The sequence below is a fragment of the Engystomops pustulosus genome, chromosome 4 (assembly GCF_040894005.1).
Source record: "Engystomops pustulosus chromosome 4, aEngPut4.maternal, whole genome shotgun sequence".
Taxonomy (NCBI): domain Eukaryota; kingdom Metazoa; phylum Chordata; class Amphibia; order Anura; family Leptodactylidae; genus Engystomops; species Engystomops pustulosus.
The window spans coordinates 207,201,803-207,226,249 of NC_092414.1; the positions used below are offsets into that span (position 1 = coordinate 207,201,803).

The 24,447-nt window shown below is 45.2% G+C and overlaps 1 protein-coding gene across 5 annotated transcripts in view; it reads right to left on the reverse strand.

The window, feature by feature from the left end:
* Positions 1-381: 381 nt before the first annotated feature.
* Positions 382-24,447, reverse strand: part of IL27RA (interleukin 27 receptor subunit alpha) — a 35,496-nt gene continuing 11,430 nt past the window's right edge. The window contains exons 1-13 of one of the 5 annotated variants that reach the window (XM_072149727.1): positions 21,766-21,832; positions 12,205-12,319; positions 11,971-12,128; positions 11,586-11,728; positions 9,077-9,227; positions 7,816-7,883; positions 7,193-7,382; positions 6,485-6,685; positions 4,383-4,484; positions 3,774-3,926; positions 2,466-2,594; positions 2,196-2,377; positions 382-1,439 (exon numbers count right to left, since the gene is read on the reverse strand). In XM_072149727.1, coding sequence (XP_072005828.1) covers positions 951-1,439; positions 2,196-2,377; positions 2,466-2,594; positions 3,774-3,926; positions 4,383-4,484; positions 6,485-6,685; positions 7,193-7,382; positions 7,816-7,883; positions 9,077-9,227; positions 11,586-11,728; positions 11,971-12,128; positions 12,205-12,319; positions 21,766-21,829 — 2,145 coding nt within the window. In that variant the 5' untranslated portion in view covers positions 21,830-21,832 and the 3' untranslated portion in view covers positions 382-950. Of the gene's footprint in view, positions 1,440-2,195; positions 2,378-2,465; positions 2,595-3,773; positions 3,927-4,382; positions 4,485-6,484; positions 6,686-7,192; positions 7,383-7,815; positions 7,884-9,076; positions 9,228-11,585; positions 11,729-11,970; positions 12,129-12,204; positions 12,320-21,765; positions 21,833-24,447 lie in introns of those variants that run through there. The other 4 variants (XM_072149728.1, XM_072149730.1, XM_072149726.1 and 1 more) reach the window with 4 other exon arrangements.

Consider the following 24,447-nt stretch of genomic DNA (forward strand, 5'->3'; position numbering starts at 1 on the left):
CACAAAGCCACAAGCCTGTGATCTGAAAGGTGGAATCCTTATATTTATTGTGACATAAAAATCATGTTTTTATAGAACTGTTGTTCGGAGCTTCTGAAATGACTCTTCTCTTGCAACAGCTAAACTTGACTCATCTGATGTGAAAATGAGGTGAGAAGAGTCATATTTTAGATTTCACAGATAAGAGAGAATTCTGGAAAGGACATTTCACCCCCTACCTGAGGAGGGGGGGGTAGTATTTTAGTGGGGGTAAAACCTGGTGACAGGTCCCCTTTAAGTATCCGGACCCCAGACCCTTCCTCATTGTGGGTTTTCTTCTTGCATTTAGTGAAAACAATAATGACATCCCCTTTCTTGTAGTAAGAGACAGGGACGCTGAGATTTCTTAGAAAAATATTATTGTATTATGCAAAAAATAGCACAAAAATAAAACTCTGCACAATTTTGTCCTCACAGGGACTGGAAGTGATTGTCATGGGGCGGGACATAGATGCTGGACTATATACCGTGATGGGGGACAGGGAGGACAGGGGGACAGAACCCATCCCTCCTGAGGGGACCAGAGTAGTTGTTATATCCATTGTGTCTATAACGGGGGGTGGTCAGAGATGTTAGAAATACCTCAGTCATGTGTCTACTGGCCCAAAAAGGCCTGGTCCTGCCTTCTATAAACCCAAAACAGGTCACCCTAGCCCACCAGGTACCCTGAGAGATCCGCCATCAGGACCTCAGATGGGACACAAACATGGAAGACTGGATCATGAGAGACGCTGTCTGAGAAATCAGTCCTGCCCCAACAGGTCTTCTAGTCCAACACCAGATATATGACAGAACCAGCTCTTTGGTTAATCCAGTTTCTGAGATTACTTGAAGGGTCAAGTTTTTAAGGCAAACAATTGTTCCTTTAGGTAAAGGCAAATAACTTTCTCTTCTCCCAATCTCACACAGATTTATATGTCCTTCATCTGAAAAGCCATCAACTCCTCGGGGGTCGGCATGAAGTGTTTTTCATACCCAGAAGAAATGACCGGAGCCTTATTCTGTAGAGGTAACGATGGCTGTGGTGCTGCCGATGGACCCTGAGGTGCTGCTGATGGACCCTGTGGTGCCGCTGATGGACCCTGAGGTGCCGCTGATGGACCCTGAGGTGCTGCTGATGGACCCTGTGGTGCCGCTGATGGACCCTGTGGTGCCGCTGATGGACCCTGTGGTGCCGCCGGTGGACCCTGAGGTGCCGCTGATGGACCCTTTGGTGCCGCCGGTGGACCCTGAGGTGCCGCTGATGGACCCTGTGGAGCCGCTGATGGCACTTGTGGCGCTGGTCCCGCTGGTGGTGTTGATGGTGCCCCTGGAAGTGATGGCGCCTGTGGTTCAGGTGATGGTGGTTTAGGTGGAGGCTCAACCTCTTCCACTACCGTGATCATTGGATTGTTGGAAATCTGTCACAATATAAACATAAATCAGATGAGAAACCTATATAATCTTATGTCACCCCATGGAGTACAGGAGACCCCAGGAGATAACTAGAAAGCAGATGGATCTCCCCTAACTCCAAGGACAGGAGGCCAATACAATTGTCCATGTTAGATTTTTACAGTCCCCCTCCCCCCCAGACTACCATGAGAATAATATGTCAGCCATAACATTATTATCCAATGTTGCAGAACCTGATCCCAGTAATTTCTAAAGGACAAATAACTTTGCCTGTTTCCTAAACAAGCGGAGTACGTCACCTCCCCCCCCCCCCATCCCCATATCCTCAAACTATTCACATTGTCAATCCTGTCTGAAACGTGCTGGGACAATGAAATGCGCGAGTCAGCGTTACATATGGGGGAAGTGGGTGGATAATGGCAGACGTCTGCTTATTCGCTGCCTCCCAGCAAGGCCAGTGGGGTGGCCAGCACCCCTTCCCCCCTCCGAGTCCTCAGCAGCTGACTCTGTCCTGTGTGTATAAAGCCCTGCAGCTCAAACATTAACTTTGGCTGTGAGCTGTGTCTGTGTATGTCAATACTAGGCCTTGCTGGAGTAGGGGGGGGGGAGGGGGGGCTGTTATATATCTATATATACCAGCAGGGCCATCTGCTCTGTCATAGGCCCCTGCACGGTCATTGCACCTGGAAAGAGGTGACACCGCCTGACAACAAAGAGCACAAAATTCTAGAATTAGTTAAAATATATCGCTCTCACTTTACCTGTGGGGGTTGCCACACGGTGACACTGGAAGCCATAAAGAATTGCTTAAATTTAACTTCAGGTTTGGGAACTTTTGGCCACAATGAAATCTTACAATCACAGAAACACAGAATGGCTCCACAGATAAAGAGTACGTTCACAACCACGGCCACGATGAGCGGCACACGATGGCGATGTCCTGCTGTTAGAGAGATACAGAACATGCTCAGACATACAACCCCTAATAATATACACATCATGAATAGGGGCAGGATTCTCCAAGTACATACCTGAGGTCTGGAAAGTCTTCTGGGCACCTGGCTGGCCCTCGCCTGCACTAGTGGAAGCCGTCATCCAGACGGTGTATACTGTGCCTGTCGACAGTCCTGAGAGGGTCTTGTTACCACTCCCATTAGATACTAAGACAAACCATGAGAAAATCAGCGCTGGTATATGAGATACAAGAGTCTGGTAATACTGGTGATGAGCAGTGAAGCTTTGTATGTAAAATAGAAAAGTCAGGAGAACCCATGAGGTGCAAATTCTATTGGATTCTATATGTAGAAGGGGACTGTAATGGGTACGTACATCATGCCTTCACCACTCAAATTCTTTGGATATACCAGTTGTAATAAATGTATGAATATCCATGTGGTATACAGTTTGAGAATATGATCATGAATATCTGCATGTTTTGAATCTATATATAGTATATAGGAAGCCATTATGGGTATCTCTGTGATCCCAATACTGTGTGTGGTTATAAGGTTTGAGTGGACAAACAGTACGAGATATAGGGATATAGAGAGATATGGATATAGAGAGGTTATGATATGAAAAGAAACACTGAGGCATGACAAGGTACAGCGATGGGTGCTGCAGTAGTGCCATTCATATCTATATTCAGGGCCAGAAGAAGGAGTGATACATGACTGGTGTTAATACTATTTATATAAGAATGAGCAACTATATCAAACCAATGCCAGGTACAGTAATGGGTGCCCACACAATGCCAACACTGGCTGCTTTTAGACCGGCGGTATAATGTGGTATTGATATTGGTTTCCCCTATACAGTGTGAGAAAATACCATGATGTGTACGTGTGAGGCACTAACACCAATTATGGGCATATATAATGAGAGGGCACAGTGATCAGTGCCATGGGCCCCATAAAAGGCTAGATGGAGCACTGATAGATGGGGGAGTTTGGTATGAATACAACAAAGGGTGAGAATTAACAGGGGTTGGTATATGTATGAAAATACTTCTCACTGTACACATAATGAAGATGCAGGTACAGTAATGGGTGCCCATTTAGTGCCAATGTTCTACACAAAATAGGTAGGTACAATTATAGGCACCTGTGTGATGCTAATATTAGATACTACATTGGATTTAAACAGAATATAAAGATTCTGCGATAGGTTTCCATCTATACTATGTGTGTGTTTTTTTATACTAAGTGGGAAGGTGCCGTAATGGGTGCAAATGTGGTGTCAATGTATGCTTAGTAAATTGAATAGGACACACTGATGGACACCAGTGAGGTGGTGTTACTGGTAGTCACAATGATGAGGAGGAGGAGGATGATGAATACCTGGGTGGTCCTGAAGGTGGTCTGCGCTCCTTACATAGATGCTATAATGTGTAATGGCTCCTCTCTTGTGCCATTTTGGTATCTCCTCCCAGGAGACAAGGACACTTCCAGGGGAAAGAATGTGGCTGGTAAATTTTGGTGACGCGGTGGGAACTAACAAATGAGAATAGACACAAAGATAACAAATGATTTTCAGTGACAAACCCTCCTCTGTTCTATGATCCCAGAATAACATGAGACTGATCGCTGGTATCTATGTCATACCAGACTATACCGCCACCTGCTGTACACTGCATGTACTGCCTCTACATAGAAGATATGTTACAACAGCGCCACCTATAGTCTGCTTCTAGTATTAGCTTGTTTTTCTTGATTTCTTGGGATGTAGTTTACTGTATATAAGGAATCTGTGTTATGTAAGTGGATGTCATGGACTTGGCCTCTATTACAGAAATTACATGTCCTCGTTTTACTTATTTTCCTCATTTACTGTTTAACCTTTGGAGATAAATTAGTGGCTCATTGTCCCCTGAATGTGGGGTCTTATGTACATGGTTTTTATTCCTTACTACTATACACAGTATGGGGGGGTAACAATCACCTCCTTACCTTCCTCTCGGCTGTAGACCTCAGTAGAGAAGCCTGTGATGCAGCTATTGCTATAGAGAACATACACAGACACGTGATAGGGGGTCCCAGGGGTGAAGTCACCTAAAAGAAGAGATTATAGAAACCAGATGAAGAGAGAGTGCAGAATGATAAGTGTAGTAGTACAGTGACCTCATACAGTGACACCCCCCACACACTGTCTCACCGTATACACTGCTGACATAATAGCACTATACCGTGTCACATGGTACCTATGTAATATCACTAATCAGTAACCATATACCATACAGTATCCACATTATAACAACTATACACAGTACCCCGGTAATACTGACATACGTTACCCAAAGTATATTACACAACTGTGTCCTTATCATGACACTTATAAATACCCAAGGAATACACCATATGGTGTAATCATATGATACCACCATACACAACCCAACTAATACAACCATATAGTGCCCAAAAACATACATTACCCAAACAATACACTATTCCCCTAAGCCTTCCCCATGTAATACCATCATTAAATATCCACAACCCGAAAACCACCATACAGTGTCAAATAAAAAACCAAAACAGTCCCCATATAATGCTACTATACATACCTATAGAATAACACCAAACATCTAATACCTTTGTACATTACCTGTATAATAATACCAAACATGTAATACCTCTATCCAGTACCTACAGTATATAATAACACCATACATGTAATACCACTATACTTGTGCAACACCCCTGCCAATACATAGGCAGGCTGGTAGTTGTGAATAGGGAGTAAGTTTCTACCACTGAGAGATTATATAATTGCAGCTGTAGCCTCTGCCTGGCAAGGCAGCAGTTAAATGGTGTAAAGTGTTATCCAATAAGTTGGCTGTATTGTAAACTGGAGTGTGATTGGTGAGGTGCTATAATACGCGATCCCCCTAAGCCACACCCCCAATCATTCCCTGGCCACGCCCCAAATTTTAGCCATATTATAATAATAAAAATCATCTCAATTAAAAAAATTTTTTTTTCCTCAATTGGCATTTGAACCTAGAACCTGCAGTGTCCATGAACAATAATAACCCGGTGCCCCAACCCACTGAGCTATTACCACTGTGATTATCAAGAATTAGAATTTTGGTAACTAAGAACTGTGACTACTAATGTTACACTGTGACACAGATTTAACCCCTTAACGCTCTGCACCGTAGCTCTACGGCGCAGAGGTACAGGGAATGTATGAAGAGGGCTCACGGGCTGAGTCCTCTTCATACAAGGGTGGGGGTTGTTGCATATTGCAGCAAACCCCCACCGCTAAGAACCGCAGTCGTTGCTTGCACCGACCGCGGCTATTAACCCGTCCGTTGCCGCCGACAAAGTCGCCGGCAGCATTTAAGAGACGTCGTCCTGATGACGTGGTCCCTGCTCTCCGCTAACCCGATACATCTCTGAAAAGGATTCCCTCCCGATGTCTGCTTTGAGGAACCCTAGGAGATGCAGTGACCATATATGGATAGAGATCTGAACCTGATGACGTGGTCCCTGCTCTCCGCTAAGCCGACACTTCTCTGAAAAGGATTCCCTGCCCGATGTCTGTAGAAGCCATTCTGTACTATCAGTTCTGGCTTTCAAAGTATTTACTATGGGGACACAGCGCCGGGACCTGGGGGGAAAATCCGTGACAATCTCATAGCTGCCCGTGACGCGGGGCAGAGGTAAGAAAAACGGGAAAGTCCCGTCAAAATTGGGACGGTTGGGAGCTATGCCTGTGCAGTGGGAGCACATGGTCTTGTCTTACCACAGAGTGAACGGAGAGTCAGTGCACAGTGCACCTTTAGTGCTGCCACAGAACCCAATCCCAGGAACTGAGTCAGGAGACTCTAATCCAGAGCTGCAGCTGCCGCAGTTTGGACACAGCTCCACCCCAGCTGCATCTACTTCCAGGCTGGTACACTATTCCTGAGGACCCCTCTCCACGACCACTCCAGTACCAGAATCCAGATCTGCTGTTTGACCGTTTGGCCGTTGCCTGCTGTCTGTGAAGCTGCATAGAGGTGCTGCCCGCGCTCTGCCACCCCCTCCCTTATTATTATAAGGACCCTCACCTGGGAGCACTAATGTCTCATTAACCACCCGGGTCCTGGTCCAGTCCAGCTCCATCTTCAGGTCTTCTCTCTGCGCTCTCCACTCCACTACAAAGCTCAGCAGGGGGGAAGCTATCACTGGGTCCTTACACAGAACTCTGATCCGGTTTGATGAATCTCCATGGATGTTGCAGTCCAGGAAGGTCCTGTCTGTCATAACAACTATTCAGTTCAGCAAAGAGGAGGAAGATGTCACATATTGCAGGACAGCGACGGGAGGGATCACAGGAGAGCTATGGGAAGGATCGCAGGACAGCGACGGGAGGGATCACAGGAGAGCTATGGGAAGGATCGCAGGGCAGAGACGAGAGGGATCGCAGGACAGCGACGGGAGGGATCGCAGGACAGCGACGAGAGGGATCGGAGGGCAGCGATGGGAGGGATCGGAGGGGAATGACGGGAGGGATCGCAGGACAACAACGGGAGGGATCGCAGGCGACAGGAGGGATGGCAGGACAGCGACAGGAGGGATCGCAGGGCAGCGTCGGGAGGGATCGCAGGACAGCAACGAGAGGGATCGCAGGACAGCAACGAGAGGGATCGCAGGACAGCGACAGTAGGGATCGCAGGACAGCAACGAGAGGGATCGCAGGACAGCGACAGTAGGGATCGCAGACAAGTAACAGGACCATGCACAGTATTTGGATAAGTGCATAGGATGGGAGTCACCTGCACACAGTGGGGGCGCACACGCTGGGGGTCCTAGTCCTTCAGAATTCCTGGCTCTGACACAGACGTGTGTGGCCGGGGCAGGGAGTGACACATTACAACACGGGAGCTCATCTTCCTCCTCTCTCCCATGAATGTACGTCACTTGGTAGCTGAGGATTTTGCCTCTGGCAGATCTGTGGTCCAGCTCCTGCAACACACAGAGGGGGTCTGGTGTCACCTTCACCGGAAAATGTACATCTTCCACCAGAGTGTGTGACAGTGACAGTACCGCGCTGACAAGCCCTGAGCCCTCACTAGTAACATTATGATTACAGCTCTGGAGGTGACATGATGTAGGTAACATGTACAGTTTATTAAAGTTTCCCAAAAATTACAACATTTCTCAGATAAATCTACATATAATATTTCGACACTGTAGAATTTGTTCCTCTACTTCGTGTATTCTGACTTTCTTCTCTTTTCCCATCTATATATAAATTCACAGTTCTTATGGTTTTCTCTTACTAAACAGCAGCACGTGGTAGTAGAGCAGACGACAGGCCTGACAACGGAGTGTGGCTAAAACGTAGTCTGTTTCCAAGGGCAACCAGCAAAATTTTTTTTTTTTTTTACAGATTTACCTTCCATATCACTAGAAGGGAAGATCCATTCTGCAAACTTCTCCATACATCACAGCTTCCATCCGGAGCTAAAGGAGGGGAACATGAGAGATTATAAGAGAGGAGAGAATATGGGAAGAAGAGAACCCGAGACTCAGGGGAGGTATATATATATATATATAATGGTTTCCATGATGTCTATACATTATGAAGCAATGGGATGACACAAGGAGAACAGACAATAATTTGGGTGACCAGTATTTAGGAAGGGTGTAACATTTCTAAGGAGTTCTGCAGATGGAAATGGAAAATCTGATGGAAGTGCTCCCCTTTCCATCTGTTTTGGGAAACCATCAGCACCCTGACACTGCTTCTAAGATCTCAAAAAATATTTGTCTTAAAGGAAAATCTACCATTTGTTTTTATGCATTGTGAACTAAACCTTGAGAATGCTGCACACATATCTTGATGATAAAATTCAGGACCTTGGGAAAGCTTAGTGCAGGCTGGCCGCAATACATAAACAGATTATTGAACTGTCCAGACAGGACTAATCAACCGGAACTAAATGACTCAGCAGCTGGGGTATGGTGCAGCGATTGATTACTTCTGCCTGTCAGGGATAAAACAGGGATGATGTATTCTCGGGTTATGCTGGGCAGGACAAGGCTGGAGCAGTGCATAATTAGGGTAAGAAGAGAAGCGCCTGGACAGTCACTGGAGTGACAGAGCCTCATTATCATAATTCTATAATTGTTTTTTTCAGCAAAACCACTCAGTTTAGGGATTAAACAAGATATGTTTCTGCATCAGTGTAGCTTTGGTATTCTCAAGTATGTTTGCTTCATAATGCATAGAATCAAATGGTAGATTTCCTTTAAGTAAGAGGGCAGTTTTGAGCCCAAGGTTCCTGATATTAAAGGCACTGGCATGAGGGGAGCCACAAGTTTACCTTTTATAAGATGATTTTCATAGCCTAAAAGCCTCAATAGTAATGCTCTTGCCTATAACCCCTAAGTAGGAAATAAGAACATTGCTATTCAGGCCTTCAAGATCAGAAGTCTTTGGCTCAAACTTCCTCCTCAGACATATTATAACATTTTCCTGAAATATTTCTCAGGAGTAATCTCTGGAGCAGTGTGATTGTTCTGAGAGGTGACTGTGTAACCCGGGACAACCCAATATCTGTGGCCAAGGTGATGGGTGCAGAGATGTAGGAGAGCAGCAGTAGCATCAGATCAGGGGATGGGGCAGGATGGCTGGAGGGTAACACTACTCTCACCCATCTCATGACTAGTTCTGATGTGACTCTGGCTCCATAGACTTCCCGCCTCCGTAGTTTCTTCATCTGGTAGATATCGGATCTGGAACTCATACTCGGTGTACGGCAGCGGCTCCTTCAGTTCATACGCTGTTATCTCGTGGTCCCTTGCCTGTCATTGGGGATCAGAACAAATGTCATTCATGCTATATTTATAATTTACCTTATTTTTATAAATTTAAGATGCACCAGGAAATAATTCTGCACTACTTTCAGACAATCCTGGTGGTCTAGAGTAATGGAGAAATATTATTCATGTTCGTCTAGTGGAGGGGGAAGCTTCCATGTCTCTATTAGATCTGTGACCTCACACATAAGCGTCTTATACTCATTAACCCCTTAACGCTGAAGCCACTTTTCACCTTCCTGACACGGCCCATTTTTTCAAATCTGCCCTGTGTCACTATAAGTGGTTATAACTTCGGAACGCTTTAACATATCCAAGTGATTTTGAAATTGTTTTCTCGTGACACTTTGTACTTCATGTTAGTTACAAAATTTTGGTGGTGTGTTTTGCATTTATTTATGAGAAAATCAGATATTTGGTGAAAATTTGAAAAAATTCTCAATTTTTGAAATTCAAAATGTTCTACATTTTCCACACATGAGTCATAACACCAGAAAATGTAATAACTAACATTCACCAAATGTCTACTTTATACCTCCGTGGTTTTTTTATACATTCTCTCATTTTTGTAGGATGTTATGGGGCTTTGATCTTTAGGTGCAATTTTTCACATTTTCATAAAAAAAGCAAAATCCTGCTATTGAGGGACCTGCTCTGGTTTCAAGTCACTTTGAGAGGCCTAAATAAAAGTAAAACCCCATAAATTACCCCATTATAGAAACTACACCCCTCAACGTACGTAAAACAACTTTTATGAAGTTTGTTAACCCTTTAATTGGTTTACAGGGATTGAAACAAAATCGGATGTAATTTTTAATTTTTTTTTTTTTTTTACTAAATGAATGGGTTTTTCATAAAATGTACAAATTCTCAGTGGATAAAATACCAAAACGCTCCACAAAATTTGATACCCTATCCCTTCCGTGTATAACCATACCCCATATGTGGTGGTAACCTGCTGTATGGGCACACGCCAGGGCATGGAGGGGAGCTGCGCCATTCAGAGCAGATTGTGCATTGTCACTTTATAATGGCTATACAATCTTTATTTTTTTGGCAATTTGGACATATAAGGGCTTATTTTTTGCGACATGAGATGCACTTTACAAATACTTCATTTTAGTGGGTCTGTAGCTTTTTGATGAGATTTTATTAACTCTTTAATGTATGGAGGAAAAGAAAATTGTCAATTTTGGGTTCTTTTTTTTGTATATTTTGGGGGTCGTACACCGTACACTAAAAATACTATAATATTTTTATTCTCTAGATCACTACGATTACGGTGATACCTCATTTGTATAGTTTTTTATATATTTTACAGGAAAAAAACGAATATAAAGAAAATCTCATTTGTTTTTGCATCGCCATCTTTTCGGAGATATAACTTTAATATTTTTTGGTTGACAGTGCTAGTTTAGGGCTTATTTTTTACGTGTTGAGTTGTTCTTTTCAGTGGTACCATTTTGGTGCACATAACTTTTTTTTGATCACTTTTTGGAACATTTTTGTGAAGGGATTTTATGAAAATTTACATTTTTGGCGAGTTTTTTGCGTTTAGTTTTTACGGCGTTCACCGTACGGGTCCAATAATGTTTCTGACTTATTGTACAGATTGTTACGGACGCGGCGATACCAAATATGTGGGGTATTTTGGTGATTTTCAGTTTTTTTTTCACTTTATTAGATGTATATAGGGAATGTTTCTGTTTAGGGGACTTTAACTTTATTTAATTAATTCTTTTTATTCAAAAGTGTGTTTAATTAGTGTTTTTTACTTTTTTTCTTTACTTTTACAGGTAAGTGATCCACTGATCACTTGTTCAAGCTATTCTTCACCTAATACAGTGTGTCACAGCCGGGTCCTGCTAGAGGGCACGGACCCGGCTCCCGGAAGGAGGATCGCGCAGCCCCGGGCACCGGCAGTCCCGGGGCTGCGATCAGAGCGACCGCGGCGTGTTAGGGGTTAACACCCGCGATCGGAGAAATCTCCGATCGCGGGTGTTAGAGGCAGGTGTCGGCTATAATATATAGCCGACACCTGCAGCTTCTGGCGCCGGCTCCGTTCAGGAGCCTGCGCCAGAAGCTTGACGTACTATTACTGCATTTTGCGGGAACGCACCTCCCGCCATGCAGTAATAGTACGTCAAATGTCGGGAAGGGGTTAAAATTAGGGAGATTATCAGAAAATTATCTAGTTGCCCATGGAAGCCAATGAGAGATCAGCTGTAATTTTATAAACAGATGTAGGAAAATGAAAGCTGAGCTCTGATTGGTTGCCATTGGTGATTAGAACAGTTCATATATATATACACTGTATTCCTGGCTATTCATATTGTTACTGACCACAGTCCAGTTCTGAGCTCCGAGGACGCGATACCGCAGCTCCACCTCTAACATAAAGAACTTGTCCTCTGGATGAGTCCAGGTAATTTCTAAGCTTTGATTTTCTAAGATGGAAGAAGTAAGTATTGGAGGTCTGATGAAGACTGCGGGAAAGGAGAGAACCACTGAGCGGACATGTCTGTACAATGGCTTTTATCTTTTATACTCAGAATTTGTAACATAGTGATCCACCATCATCATTCAGAGCTGCATTCACTATTCTGCAGGCTTCAGAGCTGAAATCTCTGCACATCTGCAGCATATTTAGTGATGATATGGTAATGTCTTATAACCTATAGCAAACCAACCCAATATACCAGGATGATAGCTCTGCTCATGTACTTACTATTAGCTCCATCCTCACTGTATGTGAAAGTCTCACTCTTCTCCTGGTCTCCCCCGGTCACTGTGATATAATACTCCTTATAAGTCGTCAGGTTTTCCCGGGGGATGATCAGCCAGTTTTGACCAGAAGGTACAGCAAATACAACTGATTCATCAGATCTGGAGGAAAAAGATAAAAGGATGGATGAGCATCTCAAAAACATAACTATTGGTCCTGGAGCTTCAGCAGACTTACCCGAGTTGTTCCAGGGATACTGAGTGCTTAGTCCTGACGTCACTTATCCATGAGCAGTTCAGGTCCCCACTCTTGTGTTGGTATACACAGCAGATAAAGCAGTAAGGGAGCAGACCTGTATACAGAACAGAGCGGTCACTGACTAACAGGAATATAACTACTAATACTGCTCCCTATATACAAGAATATAACTACTATAACACTGCTCCCTACATACAAGAATATAACTACTATAACACTGCTCCCTATATACAAGAATATAACTACTATAATACTGCCTCCTATGTACAGGAATATAACTACTATAATACTGCCCCCTATGTACAAGAATATAACTACTATAATACTGCCCCCTATGTTCAAGAATATAACTACTATAATACTGCCCCCTATGTACAAGAATGTAACTACTATAATACTGCCCCCTATGTACAAGAATATAACTACTATAATACTGCCTCCTATGTACAGGAATATAACTACTATAATACTGCCCCCTGTGTACAAGAATATAACTACTATAATACTGCCCCCTGTGTACAAGAATATAACTACTATAATACTGCCCCCTATGTACAGGAATATAACTACTATAATACTGCCCCCTATGTACAAGAATATAACTACTATAATACTGTCCCCTATGTACAAGAATATAACTACTATAATACTGTCCCCTATGTACAAGAATATAACTACTATAATACTGCCCCCTATGTACAAGAATAGAACTACTATAATACTGCCCCCTATGTACAAGAATAGAACTACTATAATACTGCCCCCTATGTACAAGAATAGAACTACTATAATACTGCCCCCTATGTACAAGAATAGAACTACTATAATACTGCCCCATATGTACAAGAATATAACTACTATAATACTGCCCCCTATGTACAAGAATATAACTACTATAATACTGCCCCCTATGTACAAGAATATAACTACTATAATACTGCTCCTATGTACAAGAATATAACTACTATAATACTGTCCCCTATGTACAAGAATATAACTACTATAATACTGCCCCCTATGTACAGGAATATAACTACTATAATACTGTCCCCTATGTACAAGAATATAACTACTATAATACTGCTCCCTATGTACAAGAATATAACTACTATAATACTGCCCCCTATGTACAAGAATATAACTACTATAATACTGCTCCCTATGTACAAGAATATAACTACTATAATACTGCCCCCTATGTACAAGAATATAACTACTATAATACTGCCCCCTATGTACAAGAATATACTATAATACTGCCCCCTATGTACAAGAACTACTATAATACTGCCCCATATGTACAAGACTATAACTACTATAATACTGCCCCCTATGTACAGGAATATAACTACTATAATACTGCCCCCTATGTACAGGAATATAACTACTATAATACTGCCCCCTATGTACAAGAATATAACTACTATAATACTGCTCCCTATGTACAAGAATAGAACTACTAGAATACTGCCCCTATGTTCAAGAATATACTATAATACTGCCCCCTATGTACAAGAATATAACTACTATAACACTGCCCCCTATGTACAGGAATGTAACTACTATAATACTGCCCCCTATGTACAAGAATATAACTACTATAATACTGCCCCCTATGTACAAGAATATAACTACTATAATATTGCCCCGTATGTACACGAATATAACTACTATAATACTGCCCCTATGTACACGAATATAACTACTATAATACTGCCCTCTATGTACAAGAATATAACTACTAAAATACTGCCCCTATGTACAAGAATATAAGTACTATAATACTGCCCCCTATGTACAAGAATATAACTACTATAATACTGCCCCCTATGTACAGGAATATAACTACTATAATACTGCTCCCTATGTACAGGAATATAACTACTATAATACTGCTCCCTATGTACAAGAATATAACTACTATAATACTGCCTCCTATGTACAAGAATATAACTACTATAATACTGCCCCCTATGTACAGGAATATAACTACTATAATACTGCTCCCTATGTACAGGAATATAACTACTATAATACTGCCCCCTATGTACAAGAATATAACTACTATAATACTGCCCCCTATGTACAGGAATAGAACTACTATAATACTGCTCCCTATGTACAGGAATAGAACTACTATAATACTGCCTCCTATGTACAAGAATATAACTACTATAATACTGCCCCCTATGTACAGGAATATAACTACTATAATACTGCCCCCTATGTACAGGGATGTAACTACTATAATACTGCTCCCTATGTACAGGAATATAACTACTATAATACTGCCTCCTATGTACAAGAATATAACTACTATAATACTGCCCCCTATGTACAAGAATATAACTACTATAATACTGCTCCCTATGTACAGGAATATAACTACTATAATACTGCTCCCTATGTACAGGAATATAACTACTATAATACTGCCCCTATGTACAGGAATATAACTACTATAATACTGCTCCCTATGTACAAGAATACAACTACTATAATACTGTTCCCTATGTACAAGCATTTAATTACTGTAATGCTCCTTTCTTATACTGTTGTTAAATGAACTACTGTGGAGCACTGTAACTATATTGACTACAGTGGGGCACTGTAACTATATTGACTACTGTGGGGCACTGTAACTATATTGGCTACTGTGGGGCACTGTAACTATATTGGCTACTGTGGGGCACTGTAACTATATTGACTACTGTGGGGCACTGTAACTATATTGACTACTGTGGGGCACTGTATTTATATTGACTACTGTGGGGCACTGTAAGTATATTGGCTACTGTGGGGCACTGTAAGTATATTGGCTACTGTGGGGCACTGTAACTATATTGGCTACTGTGGGGCACTATAACTATATTGGCTACTGTGGGGCACTAACTATATTAGCTACTGTGCAGCACTGTAACTTTATTGGCTACTGTGAGGCACTGTAACTTTATTGGCTACTGTGGGGCACTGTAACTATATTGACTACAGTGGGGCACTGTAACGATATGACTATATATTACACTGGGAATTCACAGGGGAAGAAGTTTCTTGTGACTTTACATACTGCCCCTCCCCTGTGACTGTACATACTGCCCCTCCCCTGTGACCGTACACACTGCCCCTCCCCTGTGACTGTACATACTGCCCCTCCCCAGTGACTGTACATACTGCCCCTCCCCTGTGAATTTAAATACTGCCCCTCCCCTGTGAATTTACATACTGCCCCTCTCCTGTGAATTTACATACTGCCCCTCTCCTGTGAATTTACATACTGCCCCTCCCCTGTGACTTTACATATTGCCGCTCCCCTGTGACTGTACATACTGCCCCTCCCCTGTGACTGTACATACTGCCCCTCCCCTGTGACTTTACATACTGCCCCTCCCCTGTGACTTTACATACTGCCCCTCCCCTGTGACTTTACATACTGCCCCTCCCCTGTGACTGTACATACTGCCCCTCCCCTGTGACTGTACATACTGCCCCTCCCCTGTGACTGTACATACTGCCCCTCCCCTGTGACTGTACATACTGCCCCTCCCCTGTGACTGTACATACTGCCCCTCCCCTGTGACTTTACATACTGCCCCTCCCCTGTGACTGTGCATACTGCCCCTCCCCTGTGACAGTACATACTGCCCCTCCCCTGTGACAGTACATACTGCCCCTCCCCTGTGACTGTACATACTGCCCCTCCCCTGTGACTGTACATACTGCCCCTCCCCTGTGACTGTACATACTGCCCCTCCCCTGTGACTGTACATACTGCCCCTCCCCTGTGACTTTACATACTGCCCCTCCCCTGTGACTTTACATACTGCCCCTCCCCTGTGACTTTACATACTGCCCCTCCCCTGTGACTGTACATACTGCCCCTCCCCTGTGACTGTACATACTGCCCCTCCCCTGTGACTGTACATACTGCCCCTCCCCTGTGACTGTGCATACTGCCCCTCCCCTGTGACTGTACATACTGCCCCTCCCCTGTGACAGTACATACTGCCCCTCCCCTGTGACTGTACATACTGCCCCTCCCCTGTGACTGTACATACTGCCCCTCCCCTGTGACTGTACATACTGCCCCTCCCCTGTGACTGTACATACTGCCCCTCCCCTGTGACTGTGCATACTGCCCCTCCCCTGTGACTGTGCATACTGCCCCTCCCCTGTGACTGTGCATACTGCCCCTCCCCTGTGATCGTATATACTTCCCCTCCCCTGTGACCGTACATACTGCCCCTCCCGTGACTGTACATACTGCCCCTCCCCTGTGACCGTACACACTGCCCCTCCCCTGTGACTGTACATACTGCCCCTCCCCTGTGACTGTGCATACTGCCCCTCCCCTGTGACTGTGCATACTGCCCCTCCCCTGTGACTGTACATACTGCCCCTCACCAGAGACTGTGCATACTGCCCCTCCCCTGTGACTGTGCATACTGCCCCTCCCCTGTGACTGTACATACTGCCCCTCCCCTGTGACTGTACATACTGCCCCTCCTCTGTGACTGTACATACTGCCCCTCCCCTGTGACGGGGTCAGGATGTATAGGATGTACGTGTCTTTATGAATGGTTCTCCTCTGGCTGTGTACACGTGTACGTGGTCCTTCATGTGGCGGTTTCCGTGTGACCACAGAATAAGATGGAGATTTCCTCTCTGTAATATCTGTAAATATTTCCCGTCCCTACGGCTCCCCATCACTTTCAGTAACTCCCTGACAGGCCAACCACAGGCTGCAGAGCATCGCTATACTGTGCCTAACCACAGGCTGCAGAGCATCGCTATACTGTGCCTAACCACAGGCTGCAGAGCATCGCTATACTGTGCCTAACCACAGGCTGCAGAGCATCGCTATACTGTGCCTAACCACAGGCTGCAGAGCATCGCTATACTGTGCCTAACCACAGGCTGCAGGGCATCGCTATACTGTGCCTAACCACAGGCTGCAGAGCATCGCTATACTGTGCCTAACCACAGGCTGCAGAGCATCGCTATACTGTGCCTAACCACAGGCTGCAGAGCATCGCTATACTGTGCCTAACCACAGGCTGCAGAGCATCGCTATACTGTGCCTAACCACAGGCTGCAGAGCATCGCTATACTGTGCCTAACCACAGGCTGCAGAGCATCGCTATACTGTGCCTAACCACAGGCTGCAGAGCATCGCTATACTGTGCCTAACCACAGGCTGCAGGGCATCGCTATACTGTGCCTAACCACAGGCTGCAGAGCATCGCTATACTGTGCCTAACCACAGGCTGCAGAGCATCGCTATACTGTGCCTAACCACAGGCTGCAGAGCATCGCTATACTGTGCCAACCACAGGCTGCAGAGCATCGCTATACTGTGCCTAACCACAGGCTGCAGAGCATCGCTATACTGTGCCTAACCACAGGCTGCAGAGCATCGCTATACTGTGCCTAACCACAGGCTGCAGAGCATCGCTATACTGTGCCTAACCACAGGCTGCAGAGCATCGCTATACTGTGCCTAACCACAGGCTGCAGAGCATCGCTATACTGTGCCTAACCACAGGCTGCAGAGCATCGCTATACTGTGCCTAACCACAGGCTGCAGGGCATCGCTATACTGTGCCTAACCACAGGCTGCAGGGCATCGCTATACTGTGTCTAACCACAGGCTGCAGAGCATCGCTATACTGTGCCTAACCACAGGCTGCAGAGCATCGCTATACTGTGCCTAACCACAGGCTGCAGAGCATCGCTATACTGTGCCTAACCACAGGCTGCAGAGCATCGCTATACTGTGCCTAACCACAGGCTGCAGAGCATCGCTATACTGTGCCTAACCACAGGCTGCAGAGCATCGCTATACTGTGCCTAACCACAGGCTGCAGAGCATCGCTATACTGTGCCTAACCACAGGCTGCAGGGCATCGCTATACTGTGCCTAACCACAGGCTGCAGGGCATCGCTATACTGTGCCTAACCACAGGCTGCAGAGCATCGCTATACTGTGCCTAACCACAGGCTGCAGAGCATCGCTATACTGTGCCTAACCACAGGCTGCAGAGCATCGCTATACTGTGCCTAACCACAGGCTGCAGAGCATCGCTATACTGTGCCTAACCACAGGCTGCAGAGCATCGCTATACTGTGCCTAACCACAGGCTGCAGAGCATCGCTATACTGTGCCTAACCACAGGCTGCAGAGCATCGCTATACTGTGCCTAACCACAGGCTGCAGAGCATCGCTATACTGTGCCTAACCACAGGCTGCAGAGCATCGCTATACTGTGCCTAACCACAGGCTGCAGAGCATCGCTATACTGTGCCTAACCACAGGCTGCAGAGCATCGCTATACTGTGCCTAACCACAGGCTGCAGAGCATCGCTATACTGTGCCTAACCACAGGCTGCAGAGAATCGCTATACTGTGCCTAACCACAGGCTGCAGAGCATCGCTATACTGTGCCTAACCACAGGCTGCAGAGCATCGCTATACTGTGCCTAACCACAGGCTGCAGAGCATCGCTATACTGTGCCTAACCACAGGCTGCAGAGCATCGCTATACTGTACCTAACCACAGGCTGCAGAGCATCGCTATACTGTGCCTAACCACAGGCTGCAGAGCATCGCTATACTGTGCCTAACCACAAGCTGCAGAGCATCGCTATACTGTGCCTAACCACAGGCTGCAGAGCATCGCTATACTGTGCCTAACCACAGGCTGCAGAGCATCGCTATACTGTGCCTAACCACAGCCTGCAGAGCATCGCTATACTGTGCCTAACCACAGCCTGCAGAGCATCGCTATACTGTGCCTAACCACAGGCTGCAGAGCATCGCTAAACTGTGCCTAACCACAGGCTGCAGCGCATCGCTATACTGTGCCTAACCACAGGCTGCAGAGCATCGCTATACTGTGCCTAACCACAGGCAGCAGAGCATCGCTATACTGTGCCTAACCACAGGCAGCAGAGCATCGCTATACTGTGCCTAACCACAGGCTGCAGAGCATCGCTATACTGTGCCTAACCACAGGCTGCAGAGCATCGCTATACTGTGCCTAACCACAGGCTGCAGAGCATCGCTATACTGTGCCTAACCACAGGCTGCAGAGCATCGCTATACTGTGCCTAACCACAGGCTGCAGGGCATCGCTATACTGTGCCTAACCACAGGCTGCAGGGCATCGCTATACTGTGCCTAACCACAGGCTGCAGAGCATCGCTATACTGTGCCTAACCACAGGCTGCAGAGCATCGCTATACTGTGCCTAACCACAGGCTGCAGAGCATCGCTATACTGTGCCTAACCACAGGCTGCAGAGCATCGCTATACTGTGCCTAACCACAGGCTGCAGAGCATCGCTATACTGTGCCTAACCACAGGCTGCAGAGCATCGCTATACTGTGCCTAACCACAGGCTGCAGAGCATCGCTATACTGTGCCTAACCACAGGCTGCAGAGCATCGCTATACTGTGCCTAACCACAGGCTGCAGAGCATCGCTATACTGTGCCTAACCACAGGCTGCAGAGCATCGCTATACTGTGCCTAACCACAGGCTGCAGAGCATCGCTATACTGTGCCTAACCACAGGCTGCAGAGCATCGCTATACTGTGCCTAACCACAGGCTGCAGAGCATCGCTATACTGTACCTAACCACAGGCTGCAGAGCATCGCTATACTGTGCCTAACCACAAGCTGCAGAGCATCGCTATACTGTGCCTAACCACAGGCTGCAGAGCATCGCTATACTGTGCCTAACCACAGGCTGCAGAGCATCGCTATACTGTACCTAACCACAGGCTGCAGAGCATCGCTATACTGTGCCTAACCACAGGCTGCAGAGCATCGCTATACTGTGCCTAACCACAAGCTGCAGAGCATCGCTATACTGTGCCTAACCACAGGCTGCAGAGCATCGCTATACTGTGCCTAACCACAGGCTGCAGAGCATCGCTATACTGTACCTAACCACAGGCTGCAGACCATCGCTATACTGTGCCTAACCACAGGCTGCAGAGCATCGCTATACTGTACCTAACCACAGGCTGCAGAGCATCGCTATACTGTGCCTAACCACAGGCTGCAGAGCATCGCTATACTGTGCCTAACCACAGGCTGCAGAGCATCGCTATACTGTGCCTAACCACAGGCTGCAGAGCATCGCTATACTGTGCCTAACCACAGGCTGCAGAGCATCGCTATACTGTACCTAACCACAGGCTGCAGAGCATCGCTATACTGTGCCTAACCACAGGCTGCAGAGCATCGCTATACTGTGCCTAACCACAAGCTGCAGAGCATCGCTATACTGTGCCTAACCACAGGCTGCAGAGCATCGCTATACTGTGCCTAACCACAGGCTGCAGAGCATCGCTATACTGTACCTAACCACAGGCTGCAGACCATCGCTATACTGTGCCTAACCACAGGCTGCAGAGCACCGCTATACTGTGCCTAACCACAGGCTGCAGAGCATCGCTATACTGTGCCTAACCACAGGCTGCAGGGCATCGCTATACTGTGCCTAACCACAGGCTGCAGAGCATCGCTATACTGTGCCTAACCACAGGCTGCAGAGCATCGCTATACTCTATGAGCCGCCTCCTGTCATGTAAATCCCGGATATGTATATATGTATTTATCCGCTGGAGCCAAAACTTGTGTAATAATTCTGGGAAGTCCACGACCAAATTGTGTAACACCAAGTAACCGCCCCCTCCCCCGACCACTGAGCGAGATTAGATCAGGCAGAGGGAAGGGAAGTGCTGAGGGAAGGAGACAGTCTAACAGCTTCTGAAGCTACAGCACGGAGGAGCTCTGGTAACATCCCCAGGAGACTCAGGAGCAGAATTACTTTAGAAGGCGGAGGCCATGGATAAGAATTATAAGAAGATCCCTCAGTCCCGGTGCCTGGATCTAGGAGTAATGTCCCTGGTCTAGCAGATGGATTTTCATAGTAGATTTCCTTTAAAGGGAACCTACCACCACAAATCTACCTATAAAGGTAGATCGGGTGTTAGGTGGATCAATAGGACAGGAGGATTGCCCTTTTAAGGGCTAATCCTCACCTCCCCACACTTTTTTGATAAGTTTTATTATCCCTATATGCAAATTTTCTTATGCGGCTACTCCACGCCCCAGTAGCCTCTCTTCTCCTCCTACCGAAAATCTTCGGCGCGCAGCTCCTCGTCCCACGAATCTGCTGTCTGCGCATGCGCAGAACAGCAAGCCCGTGCCTGTGCAGCTCAGAGCAGTGACCGCGCAGGGGGTAGGAGATTTTCGGTAGGAGGAGAAGAGAGGCTACTGGGGCGTGGAGTAGCCGCATAAGAAAATTTGCATATAGGTATAATAAAACTTATAAAAAAAAGTGCAAGTCCTATTGATCCACCTACCACCCGATCTACCTTTATTGGTAGATTTGTGGTGGTAGGTTCCCTTTAAGGAAGGGATGGAGGAGGGAGCTATAGGAGGACGCTTGGGAGAGGTGGGCAAAATGGCTCCAGAGGAGACTCAGCATCTTATAATATTGTGCTGAGACTATAAGAATTATAACTTACCATAAATGAAGCTGAAATTCAGTATAAGGAATCCACAAAGACAAGCCCCAAGTCTGCCAGACATTCCACCCTGAGAGACAGACATCATGTCATATACTATATATACACACTACTAATATACACTCATACATATGTCATATACTATATATACACACTACTAATATACACTCATACGTATGTCATCTGCCCAGGGCCCTCTGCCCTAGTTATCTGCAACACCCCTGCCAACGTATAGGCAAGGGGGTAGTTGCGAATAGCGCCTTCTACCTGTCAGGATCAATCTGGTGTAGTGATGGGTTGTGGTTCCTAAACAGCTCACCACGGCCCCTTTAACCTGATAAAATCAGGTTGAAAGTGGAGAGGTGTCCTCTGACTGACTGGCCCCCGGCTCCATATTATATACTTAGCCGGCTCTTCATAGTGAGCGGAGCCTAATGATTTAGGGCCCCACTAAAATCATATATCCTCTCCTATATCTCCTCCTATTGCTCCATATATCCTCCTATATCCCTCCTATTACTCCATATATCCTCCCTATATCTCCTCCTATTACTCCATATATCCTCCCTATATCTCCTCCTATTACTCCATATATCCTCCCTATATCTCCTCCTATTACTCCATATATCCTCCCTATATCTCCTCCTATTACTCCATATATCCTCCCTATATCTCCTCCTATTACTCCATATATCCTCCCTATATCTCCTCCTATTACTCCATATATCCTCCTATATCTCCTCCTATTACTCCATATATCCTCCTATATCTCCACATCATCCTCCTATATCCCTCCTATTACTCCATATATCCTCCCTATATCTCCTCCTATTACTCCATATATCCTCCCTATATCTCCTCCTATTACTCCATATATCCTCCCTATATCTCCTCCTATTACTCCATATATCCTCCTATATCTCCTCCTATTACTCCATATATCCTCCCTATATCTCCTCCTATTACTCCATATATCCTCCCTATATCTCCTCCTAGATCCCTTCCCATATAGCTCCTATACTCCATAATCCATCTATATCTCCTCTATACTCCATATTTCCTCCTATATCTCCTCCTATTACTCCATATATCCTCTCCATATCTCCTCTATACACCACACACACCATATATCCTCCCTATATCCCTCCTATTACTCCATATATCCTCCCTATATCTCCTCCTATTACTCCATATATCCTCCCTATATCTCCTCCTATTACTCCATATATCCTCCCTATATCTCCTCCTATTACTCCATATATCCTCCCTATATCTCCTCCTATTACTCCATATATCCTCCCTATATCTCCTCCTATTACTCCATATATCCTCCCTATATCTCCTCCTATTACTCCATATATCCTCCTATATCTCCTCCTATTACTCCATATATCCTCCCTATATCTCCTCCTATTACTCCATATATCCTCCCTATATCTCCTCCTATTACTCCATATATCCTCCCTATATCTCCTCCTATTACTCCATATATCCTCCCTATATCTCCTCCTATTACTCCATATATCCTCCCTATATCTCCTCCTATTACTCCATATATCCTCCCTATATCTCCTCCTATTACTCCATATATCCTCCCTATATCTCCTCCTATTACTCCATATATCCTCCCTATATCTCCTCCTATTACTCCATATATCCTCCCTATATCTCCTCCTATTACTCCATATATCCTCCCTATATCTCCTCCTATTACTCCATATATCCTCCCTATATCTCCTCCTATTACTCCATATATCCTCCCTATATCTCCTCCTATTACTCCATATATCCTCCCTATATCTCCTCCTATTACTCCATATATCCTCCCTATATCCCCTCCTATTACTCCATATATCCTCCCTATATCTCCTCCTATTACTCCATATATCCTCCCTATATCTCCTCCTATTACTCCATATATCCTCCCTATATCTCCTCCTATTACTCCATATATCCTCCCTATATCTCCTCCTATTACTCCATATATCCTCCCTATATCTCCTCCTATTACTCCATATATCCTCCCTATATCTCCTCCTATTACTCCATATATCCTCCCTATATCTCCTCCTATTACTCCATATATCCTCCCTATATCTCCTCCTATTACTCCATATATCCTCCCTATATCTCCTCCTATTACTCCATATATCCTCCCTATATCTCCTCCTATTACTCCATATATCCTCCCTATATCTCCTCCTATTACTCCATATATCCTCCCTATATCTCCTCCTATTACTCCATATATCCTCCCTATATCTCCTCCTATTACTCCATATATCCTCCCTATATCTCCTCCTATTACTCCATATATCCTCCCTATATCTCCTCCTATTACTCCATATATCCTCCCTATATCTCCTCCTATTACTCCATATATCCTCCTATATCTCCTCCTATTACTCCATATATCCTCTCCTATATCTCCTCCTATTGCTCCATATATCCTCCTATATCCCTCCTATTACTCCATATATCCTCCCTATATCTCCTCCTATTACTCCATATATCCTCCCTATATCTCCTCCTATTACTCCATATATCCTCCCTATATCTCCTCCTATTACTCCATATATCCTCCCTATATCTCCTCCTATTACTCCATATATCCTTCCTATATCTCCTCCTATTACTCCATATATCCTCCCTATATCTCCTCCTATTACTCCATATATCCTC